Raw genomic sequence first — 17,265 nt, forward strand, 5'->3', positions numbered from 1 at the left:
TAGTTTTCTTGTTTTATTGTTCTTCTTATTTTATGACATAAATCAAATACCTTACATAGGTATTGCTACTGTAGCCCACTTTGATACATTGGCTATTTATTTTATAAACGTACAATAGATAAACTACAATCCATAACACAGTTTTTTCACATTATTTAACAGGCTGAGTGCATCTTAATAGGGATTTAAATGGGAAAACAGAGGGTTTTGGTGTTTCATACATCACAGACAAACAAATGTCAGCTCGATTATGGATTTTTGTCATTTGTTTATATACTGACATGCAGAACAGCAAGTAAAAGATTAATGTAGATAGAACACACAAATCCACCATAGTGTGGTCAGAAAAAAAAGCTATCAGACATGTTGAAAGAGCCATTCAGAGGAGGAGTGACTTCTCTGAATTCAGTCTTTTGCTACAGTCGGTTTAAGGTTCTGGGCCTGCGAGGCTCATTCGCTAGCCGAAACTCCACATACATTTTCTGATCAGATGTTGAACTATATTACGCTGAAGTGATGCTTTTCTTCGCACAACTCGAGCAAACAGACAGGCGCAAGAGCAGACCATTGCAAAGGTTTCTGAATGGCAAGAGTGCAAAGTTAGTTTATTGTGTTGAGTAGAAATCAGAAGGAATTATGTCTTATTTCAAACATCTCCAAGTTAGTTATTAACTAAACTCTTGGACTTTAGACTTGCACTCATTAACATCATTCTTTTCCAGACAAGGAGGACGGAAGGAATGCACATTGGTGGTTACTGGCACAAGGCCACAAGATTACCGTATGAACAGATAAACAGCCGGGCCAACATCACGCCGAACACTCCAGATTCCTGATTTAGGAATCGCCGACTGCTATATAGCAGCAACTCATACATATGGAAAGATCCACCTTTAAGAACAATCTAATGTGAGGAGGCGCAAAAGACATGTTTGATGCAGATATGAAGACTCCTCGTTAATTACATCATTCTGCATCACAAATTCTGGCTGAGAGTGTACAATGGTTAATATGCTAATATAATGAAGCAAAACATGCAAGGGCTACAGCTAAAGTGCATGGCTCATACACTCTTGTTACATCCAGCTGTTTAAAATTTTTTTTAAATAAAATAAATCCCACTGCTTGGCAACTTGGCATTCGTACAACCAAGATCTTGCAAGAAGTGTAAACTCCAACACGCTAGAGTTAAATATTACAAGGTTCCCGTATGCACTCATGTCAATGCTGCCATTGTGTTTGTGAGCTTTCACGAACACCACTGCCATGGTTATTTACAAACTTTATGAGCTGCTCGCTTATTTGCCTGATGGCAAAAACCAGCATTTGAATGCAAATTACATTATACTGGCTGTTCATACAAGAAATACTGGCTCAGTCATATTTATCAATCATATCTCCAGCTTGTAGCAGCATTGCTAACAGAAAACTAATTATGACCAAGGTAAAATGTTAATATGCGGCGGGCAGTGATCGTATGAATGTGAATGTTAAGGGCAGCAGAGATCGTTCGGCATCAATCCTTCATCGCAAATGACAGCAATAAGGACAATAAGTGTCCGATATGCAGGTTTTTCTTTTTTTTTTTCTTCTACAAAATCATATTTTCAAGGGCAGACAAGGAATCAAAGTCTGCCACAGCATCAATTATGTCGCCTTTGTTTCTTTGAGAACAAAGCCTCCTGATCTCCATCTTTCTGTTCCCTTGAGTGTTCGGACCCCCTGCTTGAGATCTTTGGAGGTGTCGTTGGTGGTCCGATAGATCAATGTGCAAGGAAAGTGGAGGTATGGAGTGAAGGGAGGCGTGGTTTAAGGTTTGGGAGGCGGGGTCAAGCGTGGTCCTCCATGGGAAAAACGAGACGTGTGCCACGGCTCAAGAGCTCATGTTCACGCGTGTCCAGTTCTCGCTCTAGAGCGTCCTCTGACGTGCTGTCGCTGCGTTTGCCGTTCACACCCCAGCTGCCGCCCGATCCTTCGGGGCCAGAGGAGGACGAGGCCCCGTTGGCTGTGATGGCTGTGTCGCCATAGGTCAGTGTCAGGTCTCCTTCGTTCAGGATGAGGTCTGAGTCATTGTCTCGCAGCGGCTCGTGGTTCTGCGGAGCACAGTGACAAGTCGGACATGAAGGGAGGAGGAAGGGATGCTTCAACACACACGCACACACACACTCACACACATGTATGCACACACACAGTTCAAGCTCAGCACAAAGGTTCATGAGGGACACTGTGGAGTCACAAGAAGACAGGGTAAAGAGAGAAATACACTTAAATGTCCTCGTGAAAAGGAAAAAAATTCTACACTTACCTGTGTAATACAGCATTCAAGTGCCAATGGGAATATTGTAATTACAAGTTATGTGTACATGAATGACCAACAAATTCATAATATTCACAATGGTATTTAAATAGTAAAATTGTGATATTAGAAGGGCAGTGTAGATAGTAGCAAATACTTCTGTCAAGTAATGTCTTGAGTATTAGAAATAAAGGAGAAAAATGCTTGGATTTAAAAAAATAAAACAAATAAGAAAGAAAATATTATTCATAAAAAAATAAAATAAAAGGCTTTGAGATAAAAAAGGGGGAAAAACTTGAAAACTTGATTTAAAGAAATAAATAAATCTTGTAATAAAAAAACTAAACGTGTCAATTAAAAAAAGAAAAATTGTTGAAATTGAAAGAACTATAAGGTCTTTAGAATTATTATTTTTTATATATATATATAAGGGCACGTTGGGTTAAAATGTTTAATTGTTGAAAAATAATACACACCCTTTAGTTTTTATCATTAATAATTACTATCATATACATCAAGACTTATAAAACAAGTGATGTAAAGTAAGATAATGACTCATGTCTGGTTTTCCTTTATCAAAATTATTTATTTATAAGAGATTATATCGGTTTTGTAAACGTGACAGACATTTACTTTTGCTTTCTACACAGAAAAAAAGACCATTTGCTGCAGATCATCTTTTTGTTAGTTTTTTTTGTGAGTTTAGACTATCTTGTTTCCTGTCTTGAACGCGAGTTAACTCAATTAAAAGCAACACAAATGTAGGAGCTACCCATGTGGAATTGAAGGCAGCATAAGCTATGCCTGCAACACAGCAAATTCACACCACTCGGTTCACATGATGCATATGTAACAAACATTCTGCAATAAAGCATCTCCCACAGTTTAAAGGCTCGCCATTCACAGATCACTGGGTTTAGTGGTACTTCATAGAATCACTGGGCACTATTGAAGGGGGTTTTCACTGAAGCACAATTACACCAGAGGATTACACTGTGTGCCAACAGATCAAACAAACTAAACTCTGTTACGCAACAGTTAGCTTCACATATAGCTGCTGTTAAATCCTTTGAGAAGGATCTAAATAATGCCTGTTCCATGTTAATGGCTTGAGGTGGTGTGATTTAGTCCGTGAAGATAACCTGTTTAAGCTCTCAAAGGCTCTAGACCTGCACTCTTTCCTTCTTATTGCATGGCTCTTTGGGAAAATGCATTCATATTCAGTTCAACACCATATATATATATATATATATATTATATTTTTTGATTGACTGATTGCATAATTACCATTTAAATGGATAATTAAGTCCCAGGCAACAATTTCCTGGTATCTATCTTTATTCATAATTTAAACTCAAATCAACATTTGTTGCCTTTTTCGTTTATTTGACATGCAGCGGTGTAATAATAGGAAGAATACTGTAGCGTTATAACAGTCATATTGCAAAATGATCTCTTTAACTATTTTGCAAGAACGCATAGCTAACAGCATACATATTACAGGGTTTTTGCAGTTTTTGAAGGTAAATTTAAGACCAAGTAAGAGAATTTAAGAAATAAATTGAATGCAACAAAAAACATTAATATAGTCTCTAAATGTTAACGTCTTGTATTAGCAACACTTCAAAGTTACAAAAGTAAAATGTAAATTTTTAAAAATCTATTTTGATTTTTGATCAATTTATTTTGATTACAATCACACTGCAAAAAATAATTTTTGTAACTAGTATCCAGTATTGTTTTTGAGTTCAAAAGTCTAAAGATGCTTAAATCAACATACATTTATTTGTTTAATAGAAACTGATCAAAATGAAGTAAGTTTGATTAAACAAGAACTTAAAGGGGTCATATGATGCAATTAAAATTGTTTCCTTTCTCTCTACAAGATCTACAAGAAGATCTGTAAAGTTGCAAAGACTAAAGTTTTAAATCCAAAGAGATAATCTTTATAAATCAGCTGAAAATGGCTCGTTCTAACACGTCCCCACATGTCTACGTCACGATGTGGGAAGATTTGCATAACGCCGCCCAAATGTTCACACAAAGAATTTTATTCTCGTGGTGGCATTGTTGTTGCTGCAGCCGCCATGTCGTATAGACGCGGTGTGTTTCGCTGTGAAAGTGAAACTACTTTGTTTGGCCTTCCAAAAGAGCACGATATCTGCTTCATCATGCCTGGAGCTGATCTGTGCTGGTAGCTGAGGAAATACATCAATTTCACGCTGTGGATCGCCAGATTGGCTTTCACCGTGGACAAAGCGGAGTCCAGCACGGGGTCATCAAGTGTGGTTGCTGCAAGCTCCTTCCTCAAATCTGCCAGCCGTGCCATTCTCAAGTCCACCGGCCATTCCTCACTCAAAGCACACTGTGTGACACATTTTATGGAGGACTTTCCTGAACCAGCAGAGTAACCTACAATGGGTCTGTGCTCAAAGGCTGTTCTATAAAGTGGGGCAGTTCCAAATTTGCAAGGACAGTCTGGCACTTCTGAGTCACAGCCTGTAAGTACAAGTCTTATATTTATAGAATTTGCCACTGATGATTCAAACGCGAATTTTAAGCAGTGTAGAGTAGCGCTTGTTGTTTGTCATTCCTCCGTTCACAAATGCAGACATGGTTTTGTTTAAACGACGGAGTACGCAACACAACGCATAAAAAGACAGCATAAGTCATTATAATCAGTAGTTATGTCCCTACTGGATGCAACAAATGGTTCTTTTGTAATGTGTTTTATTGGTTTGCTGGGAGATGGCATCACAGTATGGTAAGGGGCGTAATATTTCCATCAAACGCTTGAGGTATTCAGCCGATCACAATGCACTGGATAGCTAGCCAATCAGAGCACATCATGCTTTTCAGAACGATAAGCTTTGTAAAAACCCCATAAACACATTTCATTACACCAATTACACAACAAATTTATTTAATTTTTTTGCCACATCATATGACCCCTTTAATTCATAGAGGAAAATCCTTTAATTTTTTTTTTCAATTTCTAAAAACAAACAAAAAAATAATAATCTTTGTAAGTGTATCTTAATTTATATGTAGATATGTAGATATTTATATTGGCAAATTTTATACTTACGAATTTAAGACTTTTAAGGCATTAATATTTGGAAGGGCACATGAAGACTTAATACATTCAAGGACCCTACACTAGTATGGACAGTTATTTTGTCACTGAAAATGGTTCCATAAGAAACCAAATAAAAACAGTAAAAATCACTCTTGGAAACAATTCTTGCCTCATCAAAATACAGGAATGTTGCATATTTTGCATCACTGACTAGCAAACAGTACATTATCCAATACTTAACCTCCATAAATGAATCATTATCATTAAAGAGAACTATTCTGGACAAGTGCTCTTCAAAATAAAGTGATATAGGAACAAAAAAACTAGTTAAACACAAAAGACCTTTAAACAAAGAGGAAACTGAAAGAATGAAAAGGCCTTTTATTCATATCTAATACCATACAAAATGGATTTAACCAGAGGAACTAAATAAAAGCCAAAGAAAACATTTTGGCAGCAAAATTAAACCCAAAAATGAGGAATTCCTTAAGACAATAAATTTCTTTTTAGATTTAACGAGCAAGCGACTAATAAAACTGATGGAGGAAGTGAAAATGAAAATGAAATCTAGACGTAGACTGCGGAACAGAGAGAGAGAGAGAGCTGGGGTAAAATAAAAAGATGAACAGCAAAACAAAAACAAAAAAATGCAATTCAAAGAAAAAAGAAAGCGTGAACTTAGATACATATGGCAGGTATTAGCTGAACAATCAAGACAGAAAAAGAGGAATAGAAATGTATACAGACAGACAAACTGGGGTATTTAGATGAACTGACCCAATTTAAAAGGATGTATGAAACAAACATCATGTTCTGAGGCTTTCATAAACTATTTTCATTATAGGTCTACAAAAACTCTCTGCTGGTATTCATACCATACCATTCGCTGCAGCTATGAGGGGCATAACTGTGTTACGTGGGAGAGAGGTGGGCGGTCAAGCAGTTCTGCAGGACATTTAGCTCATTGTGACCCAAAAGCAGAAAATAAGACTGTAAGATGTTTGTGAACACAGCCAAGCAGGCCGAGCTACAGTACTAACATTGTGATGAATGGGGGAATTTGCAGGAGTGAATGGGCCTGTGACTGCTGTGAATAACGCTGTTCTCCATGCTTGAGATACTGGAAGGCCTCTCGGGCTCACCATCATCAGAGTGGCATGATGAAAGGCTCTTTTGTGACCGGGCGCACACTGAATACGTCTTCCTTCGGGTCTGTGTCCAGTCTAAAAGCCCCAGTGCTTTTGTGTGTCTGTCTGTCTTTCTCTCTTTTCTTTTCAAACAGGGTTTCACAGAGCAGCAACAACATTAGAAAGCAAGCTATGGAAACCAAAGTGTGCTGCTGAGGAACTCAGAATAAACTAAATCCTTAGAAACATGGCAGAGTGCAGTGTGAAGTTATCAGCAATCTACTAGCAAATAAGAAGCCGTTTTGATAATACAGGCATTGGGTTAATTCTAAAATGTATCAGTTTGGATTTACATTAGTGGATACTTTGAATTAATATAGTAAATTAAGGGTGGTATTTATTAAAAGTCAATTAATAATAATAAAAAAAAGAATCAATCAATTTTAAATCAATTAGATTTAAAAAAACTGATATTTTTCATTTTTATTATATATATCTATATATATATATATATATAAAATAGAAATATATAAAAAGTTGAAAGCTATATATAAATTTCATAAATTATTGTTCAAATATAATTGAATTAAATTAAATAAAAATATAATAAAAAATTTATTTTAAAAAGTAAACAAATTTTTTTTCTTTTCATATTTAATTGATTTTATATTAAAAATATATAAAAAATTTAATAAAAAGTAAAAAAAATCGATTCGATTTGAAAACTTAAACGGATATTTTTATCGTTTTAATATTTGATCGATATCAATTTTTATTACATTTCAATACAAATCTATTCAAATTTGAAAAGAATGAATAACCAGATACAAATCTATTTCATAAATAAATAATCATTCAAATATAACTGATTTTATATAGAAAACATTTTAAAAATATATAAATAAAAATGACTAAAATAATCAATTAGATTTGAAAAGTAAACTGATTTTTTACATTTAACTGATTTAAATTTTTATTATATTTATAAAGAAAATAATGCAAATATATTAAATTGAAAAAGATGAATAAACATACATATATATTTCATAAATAAATACTTGTTCAAAAATAATTTATTTTATATTAAAAAAAATCATCAACAACAAAAAAAAGTGTATGAGAATAAATATATAATATTTCCCCAAATTTCATTGATTCCTTTATTTATTAGATTTGATCATTTTATTTTATTTATATATATATATATATATATATATATATATATATATATATATATATATATATATATATATATATATATATATATATATATATATATATATATGTATATATAGCAAAAAGACTGATTTAATAAATGCGTGTACATATGTGGTCTTACCTCATAGGCCTGGGGGCTGGTCAGACATCGAGCCAGATGACCGCAGCAGGCCGGCAGAGTTGAGGTCAAAGGGGGGCCGCTATGGGTCAGGATAGGCTTCAGGTAACTGTACTTGTGTTAAGGGAAAAAGCTCTGATGAAGTGTCAATGTCAAGCAGACGTGAACCAAGAAGAATTCACACACTGGACTGAAATATGGTGGATATAGACAGTTCTCACAACATTATGTGAAGTGAAGTGAAGTGAAGTGAAGTGAAGTGAAGTGAAGTGACATTCAGCCAAGTATGGTGACCCATACTCAGAATTTGTGCTCTGCATTTAACCCATCCGAAATGCACACACACAGAGCAGTGAACACACACACACACACTGTGAGCACACACCCGGAGCAGTGGGCAGCCATTTATGCTGCGGCGCCCGGGGAGCAGTTGGGGGTTCGATGCCTTGCTCAAGGGCACCTAAGTCGTGGTATTGAAGGTGGAGAGAGAGATTATGTACGTTCAATTCCAAAAACAACTGAAAGCATGCACGTATGGTAAAGTCAACATCATACAATAGTAGCTTGTAGAGTACTCACATTAGCTAATCATAGCTTATAATTCTCTATCAAAAAAAAAGTTTAACTTTAACTGTATGCATGCAAAAGAGCATCTTGGACAGTCCTCTGGTAAAGTAAATGATGAAATCTTTTCTGGCTAAACTAGTTAATTCATAACAGCCAAAAAAGAAACAACGTCTGCAAGACATTCAACATTCATCCAAGTCAAACACTTCAAAACAGGCAATCAATTCAAACCATTCAAAAATAGCATTTCTTATAATGGAAGCTCACAAAAATTCAGAATGGCAGCAGCAGCAAGCGCTTATCTAGAAACTGATATGATTGAGTCTCAGCCTCATAATCATGGAATAAACAGATCATCATCCCCTTAAATAGTTCACCCAGAGTCCAGCACACAGATCTAAGCAGGACAGCTAGTGAGCATTTGGCAACAATACAGAGGTTTTTTATTTTTGACAGACTGGGATAAAAATAGAGAAGGCAGCAGTTAAGTACCGATGGCTTGAAACCAAGAACACCCCGTAATGGATTTGGAAGCATATTATATCTTTGAGGGGGACCTAAACTGGATGTCCCCTACACAGGGTTCCCACTGTTTTTCAGAGATAATTTTCCAGGACTTTTCCAGGACATTTCAAATTTCATGATGATGGGAATAAAATATAAGGATCACATATTCACAGCCTCAAGTAATATATTCCTCTCTCCTCTCTTAAAAAAAGCATACAATTTATGGCTATAACCCAACTATAAAATCAGAAATGCACCAAATACACACACACGTCTGGTTCACTATCCTGCTAGAGAATCTCCTTAGACATAATGGTTTTTATACTGTACAAACTGTATATTCTATCCCCCTACACTATCACAGAAAACCTTTGACATTTTGAAAAAAACATTTAGCATGTTGTTTATTGATCCATTTCCCCCATGGGGACTGCTGGCTGGTCCCCACAATGTAGATGATCTCAGGTTATACTATCCTTGTGGGGACCATTTGGTCTCTCTCTCTCTCTCTCTCTCTCTCACACACACACACACACACACACACAGCTTCTGAAGGTAAACTCTATACTTTATTTTAATAAACACATTATAACGACTGCCTAGGCCCTTCTTGTTAAGCTTCCCCTTCCCTCTTCCCCCAACTGCAGTCTCCAAAGAAATAAAAGGCATTATAAAAAAATAGTTTGCGAAAAGCATCTGTCCCAAACAGACTAAACAACAAATAAATGTCTGTCCAAAATATTAACTGCATTAAGCTCCACAGTAACCTTGTGAATTTTTTTTACTGTTTGAGTTGGCTCAAACTCTCTTGCAACTTTTCCAAGCTTTGTTTTAGAGCTGTTAACTCCTCACTTTTGTCTGGGACACTTTTTCGATAGGCATTTGATTTTGTCAGTAAGGTAAAGTCATGCTTTCTCTCTGCCCTGACGGCCATTTCATCTGCCTCTTTCTGCATGGTTTCAATGCTTGGTTTCGAAACTTGTCCAGCCTAGAAGTGTAAGCAAAATTTTGGAATTCTGCTTTATGGTGTGTGTAGACGTGTATTAAAAACATTTTGTACTGTGCAAGAACCTCATCACACTGAGGTGCAGTGTACCAACCAGCATTGAGCAAAACGTTTAAGAGTTTTTGAAACATTTCTCTTGAATTATCTCTGTTTGCAACCATGATCACGGGGTCAAGGGAGCTCAAGTGCCACACAGCTGGGTACATTAGGGGACTTCTCTCCATCATTTTCTTGCAAGTCATGGAAAGGAAGGAGACACATTCTTTTTTGAACAGCTGAATTTTTACAGGATGTTCCTTCCTTGTGTTAATTAATGTTCCTTATTTAATAAAAAAAACACTAGTAATAATCTAGTGTTTTAATAAAATATCAACTTACAGTATATCACAATTGTATAAATAACGCAACAAATTTAATGTTTTAAAATAAATACAATTTAGAATAGAAAGAGGAAAGGTAAGATGCTTTAAAAATTAAACTATTACCACCAGCAGATGGCAGCAGATAACAGTCTTAATGAGTGAATCATTGGAGTCACTCTATCAAACGATTCATTCAAAACGCTTATTTAGGAATGAAGAAAATGACGGTCTTCATGAATGGGTCATGAATCGTTTCTCAAAGATTCAGTCGCCAAAGAAACGTCACTGTACTGTTTGTTGCTAAGAGAAACGTCTGTTTGGAACGACTAGGTTGGCGAAACAGAGCAAATAGACAATAGTACAATAGCAAACGTGCCTTTATACATACGTTTATATAAGTACTATTATATACTACCGGCCTCCGCCTCATGTTCACAAGTCTGTGCTGCACTATGAACATGCAATTATCGCTGTGCATCGCGTCAGCATTTCTTTTTCATTTCCTATATCGTTCATAAAACAGGTTTGGGAAATTTGGGTCTGATTTGTCATGGGGATGCAAGACGTTCCAACGATTCTAAAATATATATTAAAATAGACTTAACAAATCGATAACCTTTTCTCAGGCAAATGCCGTCACTCATGCTGTAATTCGCCATGCAGACCCCTTGCACATGCGTATTAAAATAATTACTTTACAATAATATTAACATGTAATTAAATATTACCTCCATACCAGTGAACATTTGCTGCAAACATTCCAGCACTTAATTTCTAGCACCTGACCAACACGAGACAGCGTCATACGTCACAGGGAGCTTAAACAGCGTGAGCTCACGTGTCAAAACTCAGCATCCCTGAACCATAGACAGTAAAAGAAACAGAACAGAGCGCTTTCTGTTACGTTAATTGTTTCAACCAGTTGTCGGCCAATTCTTTAATGATCAAGAAAATTTAAAAATAATAATTTTCCAGGACAACAAGATTTTTTTCCAGGACAATCTATGTTTTCTCTCATTTTCCATGTGTTTTCCAGGACTGGAAAATTGGTCATTAATATTCCAGGATTTCCAGGTTTTCCAGGACGCGTGGGAACCCTGCCTACAGAGTTAGAGAGAGGTAATGACTGCAAAATATCTCTGTAGGATGTCCAATAGCATGGTCTGGCACCCAAAGAGAAACAAAACAGGCAGCAGGCCTTCTGGAAAGCACACAAACATACTTTAATTCACTCCCAAGGGTATGTGCAAAAGGAACTGAATGTTGTTGTGTAGGTTGTTGTGACAATAAGACGGCACACTTGTAAGCTGACAAGCATGGCTGTGGGCGCAGAGAAAATCAAAAGCTAAGATTTCTAATAAAAGTCTGACATAAGCTCTGAGGACCTGTGAGTTCCCACATGTGAAGCTGGCTGTACAGGAAGTGGATTGAGAAGTGTGTGAGAAAATGTGTGTGTGTGTGTGTGTGTGTGTGTGTGTGTCACTTTCACCTTTAAGCATTATTTCTGGCATCCGTGAGCTAAATAAAACAATTTCTTTTCTATTCTGTTCCTCTCACCACCCACGACCATCTCACTGAAAAGATATGGCTACAGTAAACCTCTCAGCACAAAATAAGTGCAGTGGGCGAGCCCTGCTGAGAGCTCAAGAACCATCGATTAGCTTCATTCAGGACTCGAAAGCTTAGTGAAAATAAAGTGCAGCCATTTCATTTGACTTTCTGTGTAAAGAATGTCAGTAATGACATTTCCAGCGGCTCGTATTGAGGTGAGGAGCTCAGACTGGAGCTTTTTTTGGAGTGGGAGTTGCGTAAGTAGGGTAATGCTTGTCAATTCGGCGGTTTAGAGGCTCCGTGAAGGCCTCAGATGAACTCTCCATTTATATTAATCTAGATCTGGGGTTTCATCAATATGTGTCTCTCTTTTGCCATTGTATGTGGTGTGAGAGCAGATGTCTTTTCCTAGTCATTTGCATGGAGCAAAAGTAATCTCACTGGCTAGGCTCATGGAAGAGCAACTGTGAAAGAGAAGTTGTGCTCAACCGTGAATAAGGTCCTAATGACAAGACCACAAAAGCGTGCAAGTGTGTGTTGTTGTGAATGGCATGCTGAAAAGGATACTTGTGGTCAAAAGTATACCAAAGTCTAAAAAGCCAGGCACTCTCTTGCTTGGTCTTGCTCTGTTCTTCTGACTGGGTTCCATCCTGAGGACAGAAAGAGGACGTAAGTGTGATTTGTTTAATCTATGGCAGAGTTATGCAAACTTACATGTCCATATACATATACATGTGTGTATATTCATATATATATGTGTGTGTGTATATATATATATATATATATAATATATATATACACACACACATATATATACATTTAAATTAAATTAACATTTAATGGTAACATGTGTTCCCCGGGATTCGAACCCCCAACCTTGCGCTTGCAAACGCAATGCTCTACCACTTGAGCTATATACTTTAGCTTTAGCAAATATTGAACAATTAAGACAATTCAAAACACAAATCCTTATTGTGGCAAACAAGTAAATAGTTGAACAGATGTAAAAAAAAAAAAAAAGGACTTTAGAAGTCAATAATTTGTTCATTAATGAATGTCACTCCATCAGTAGCGTACAGCAAACAACAATGCATGTTGAAATCAAGTTTGTCAATTTGGAGTTTGTCAATCTGGAGCTTTTCATGTTTAGTTTGTCAAAACCTTTAAATGTCAAAAGTCTGTCTTTTTGGTAAACGGCTAAAAATAGTTTAATTTTTGTAATGTAAAGACATTATATTATGTTTTATTATATCATATAATATTATATTACAAAATGGGTACTTTTTGCACCATAGCGTTAATCCACTATTGGTCACATAAATACCAGGCCATATGGAGAAATGGTCTGCAAACTTTTGAATGGGTGGAACGGAACCTGATACTTAATGGTTTATCGTAAATAACAGTACACACACTCAATATTCATCCATAATTTATCCACTGACTTTGCACATGTAGTAAAAACCTCTTTCCAATACATTTATTCCAGTTCATCTAAACTCACGAGTTCAGTTTCAACATCATCTTCAATGCACTTAAAGAGATTACAGATTAACGCCATCACAAACAAGCTCACAGTAACACTATACTGCAACCTACCCTAAGCTTGCTATATTCCTTTAACGTTAATACTATAGTGCGGACCACTGTTTATAAGATAAGATGCGTGACAAAGATAAAAAAATGTACTTTAACCAAAATAAAACTGTACAAGTTATATAGGGTTGTCATTATACCAAAAAATTCAGTAAATCTTTAACATGTTTATATGACGGCAATAAGTAATATGCTAGTAAATACACTACTTGATAAATTTTTTTATACAATATTAGCATAAATATTAATTAAATTAAAACAATGGAATGAAATAATAAAGACAAATCTATTTTCATTAAAAATTTCAACATTGTTGTTTGATTAATATTATCTATTTTTATTAACTAAATGCAAAGATTTTGATTGGTCTGAATTTGAAACATTCTTAAGAATGTTTCTTGCAGAATCTGTAAAAATGTGAATAATTAAAAAAAATTAGAGAGATCATACTAAATGCATGTTATTTTTTATTTAAAAGATGTTTACATTTAGTCCACAAGACAAATTTATTTTCTTGAAATTATTAAAATAACCCCATTCAAAAGTTTGGAAACCCTTGGTTTTGAATACTGTGTGTGGTTACCTGGATGATCTACGACGATTTCAGCAATTTTTTTGTCTTGTGGACTAAGTGTAAACATCTTTTATGTACAATATCTTACTCCGGACAGTACTAAATAAAAAATAACATGCATTTAGTATGATCTCTCTTATTTCTTTGAAAATTATGCATATTTTCACAGATTCTGCAAGGGGTGCCCAAACTTTCGAGCCCCACTGTAACTCTATCAGATGCTTGTGTTCAAGATGGAAACACTAAGGGTTATCAAAAGGGAGCTAGAGAGAGAGAGAGAGAAACAGAAAAGCCTCTAAGCATGTTTTCTTCAGGTAATAAAGACTTCCCAGAAATACACTAATGTCTGTTCAACAATTTACTATCTGGCAGTAATGTTGAGTAATAATTTACAGTGGAAAATGAAAAGGTCCTCTCTCCGGAGTTTATTGTATTCTTAAAGGGGTAGTTCACCCAAAAATGAACATATGGTCATTGTTTACTCACCCTTATATTGTTCTGAACCTTTATTAATTTCTTTCTTTTGTTGAACACAAAAGAAGATATTTTGAAGAATGTTGGTAACCAAACAGTTGCTGAAAGCCATAGACTTGCATAGTATGGGGAGAAAAAATCCTATGAAAGTCAAAGGCTGCCTATTTGAAAAGAAACTCGTACAGGTTTGGAAAAAATTAATGGTGAGCAAATGATGACAGATTTTTACATTTTGGGTGAGCTATCCTTTTGAGAAGACTTCTGTGAATCTGGTCCAGAGTGTTTATTTCATGAATCTATGAACCAACTTACCAAGAAATGCATTTGACCACTGATGGTCAGTCATAAGCACAAGCAATCGTCATCATCTTTATTATTTCTGCATCAACTTTGTACCAAAGTACCAGTACTTTGAGGTCCTTAGTGCTTATATCAACAGTGCATGAAGTCTGCGTTACCTTTTATCTCTTTATTGGTTAGTGGTTCAACAGATGAATGTTTCTGACCCACGGATCGGATAATTTTTCAGATCAGCAAGAAAAGTATTTTAATTAGGGCTGCAACTAACGATTATTTTGATAATCGATTAATCTGTCGATTATTTTTACGATTAATCGATTAATCTTTATGTACTTATATTTTAGTTTTGCCCATTTTTTCCAATTAAATTATTAACAAAGGGTCTTTATCATTCAACATAGACTTCTTAGAGATTTTAACCATTTTGCATTGTCATATCCTCATCAAAAATATACCTGGAGTTTTGTTTTATTATGTGTTAGTAATCCTTTGTCAAACTCTTCTGCAATCAAAACACTGACCCATACTTTAGCAAATTTCACAATGAGATTTCAAATAATGTTTTCACCATGGCAGTCCTTAGGGCTCCTAAAGTAGTTTAACATCCCAAACAAAGCTTATTAAGGAATCTTTCAGAAAATATTTTCACGAAGAATAAGAATAAAACTGAATAAATTTGCAGTACATTGCATTTTATAATTTTTTTCCTGTAAACACACAACTGGGAAACAGCTTCATAGCTTATGCTGTGAAATTGTAAACAATCCTTTGAATAAAGTGCCAGTGGCATGAAACCTGAATAGAACTCACAATTTTAAGTAAAATCCATCAGAAGGTTGTCCAGAAAAAAAAAAATTGACACACAAAAAACCTGCTGTGTTAAAAAGAGCAGTGAATACTTCAACATTTACCCCTCTCATTCAGTCATAATTAGGCTGCAAGACTGAATTATGAACTTGTAAACGACAAACTGATCACAGAACATGTTTGTAAATCTTTAAATGTTAACTGTTAAAAAGCAATGTTATTAGCTTTCACGACTAAACATTTACAAACAACATTGTACTGAAGAATCTGCACAAATAAAAGTCTTAAACAGTTAAACAGTTCAGTAGTGCAGAGTTTACAGGTTACTCTTTCTTTTTTGAAGGCTAAAGTAAACTAATCCCACACTTTGGATGACTTCGTTCGATTAGTTTTATCTTCTACTTTTTTCTTTTTCTTTCTCAAGCTTACTCCACTGCCGTCTGTCTCCACCATCTCGCTGAATGCTGCAGACGCAGTTCGGGAAGCATGTGACTTAAAATGAGGCCAGCTATTGGCTATTCGCTACTTCTCCTGCTGTACTGGCTGAATAAAACCTGCGGTGGCTAATTAATGCCACACTTTGGTCATCGCAGATTTAAAATATGCACAAAATGAGCCGCTTATGGCAAATAAAAGTCGTTTAGCAACTAATCGATGACTAAATTAGTTGACAAATATTTTAATAATCGATTTTAATCTATTAAATCGATTAGTTGTTTCAGATCTAATTTCAATTTAACTTGCTTTCCATTTATTACTTAAAGCAAATTACTTTGACACCACAGCAAATACTACTAGATTAACTAACAAAGTTTAAAAATTATTACAGAGACAAGAGAACAGCCAGCAAAAATAAGAACAAATACACAAATTACTAGCATAGATAAATATAACAGAATGCGTTACAAATAAAATAAGGTTGGTAGTATTCAAATACAGAAATTTAATAATTAGAGAAAATAACACTGCAGAGTGTTCACTGTATAAATTAAATATAGATTTTTAATTACAGCTGTTTTGTTGTTTGATGATCATCAGCAGCAATATTTAAAGGCCACTGTCCCTTTAAGACCTGATGCACGGAACCAATATAATGATGCCCATCACATACGATTTCTGTCTCAGCTGTTTTTATTCACTTGAGACATAACTGACTGGGTTTACCTGAATAACTGTTGAGATAGGTATTTTGTCTTAATTTTATCTGTTATGTGTCTGTTCAGAGGATTCACAAAAGGATTCAGTTTGGTGTTCACGCGCCGTCTAAAACACATGTGCGCTTCATGTGTGTGCGGCTGAGCACGTAGAGAACACCGTGCGAGTAACGCGAGTTTCCTTTATCCTATTCTCTTTGGAATTGTTTAAAATCAGCTTGCTTGTGTTAATATGAACAAATGATAAACTTATACTCTATTATGGTTAAAAGTGCAATAGGAGATCTTAGAAAATGATAACAGTAGCCCGATAGCTCTGAAAGTGAACGTTCCACCCTCTCTGCAATTGCAGTCCAAAGCCATGCCCCCAGAACGAATTTATGCTCACAGACCAGAATACCAGAGACAACATTACTACAATAGGCTACATCAACGTTTCCCAATTCCAGTTCCAATTCCAGGTTCATTCACGTAGCTTGAGTTGATCATCTGAATCAAGTGTGTCTAAGTGAGACATGCAAAATATGTG

The 17,265-nt window shown here is 35.5% G+C and overlaps 1 protein-coding gene across 4 annotated transcripts in view; it reads right to left on the reverse strand.

Moving 5' to 3' along the window:
* Positions 1-1,745: 1,745 nt before the first annotated feature.
* The window catches only part of LOC132161089 (sodium/hydrogen exchanger 7-like), a 53,254-nt gene continuing 37,734 nt past the window's right edge, over positions 1,746-17,265 (reverse strand). For 3 of the 4 annotated variants that reach the window (XM_059570894.1, XM_059570895.1, XM_059570896.1), the window contains exons 14-16: positions 12,399-12,481; positions 7,842-7,947; positions 1,746-2,093 (exon numbers count right to left, since the gene is read on the reverse strand). In XM_059570894.1, the coding sequence (XP_059426877.1) occupies positions 1,830-2,093; positions 7,842-7,947; positions 12,399-12,481 (453 nt within the window). In that variant the 3' untranslated portion in view covers positions 1,746-1,829. Of the gene's footprint in view, positions 2,225-7,841; positions 7,948-12,398; positions 12,482-17,265 lie in introns of all 4 variants that reach the window. The other variant, XM_059570897.1, reaches the window with a different exon arrangement.

The sequence above is a fragment of the Carassius carassius genome, chromosome 17 (genome assembly GCF_963082965.1).
Source record: "Carassius carassius chromosome 17, fCarCar2.1, whole genome shotgun sequence".
In the NCBI taxonomy this organism is placed as follows: domain Eukaryota; kingdom Metazoa; phylum Chordata; class Actinopteri; order Cypriniformes; family Cyprinidae; genus Carassius; species Carassius carassius.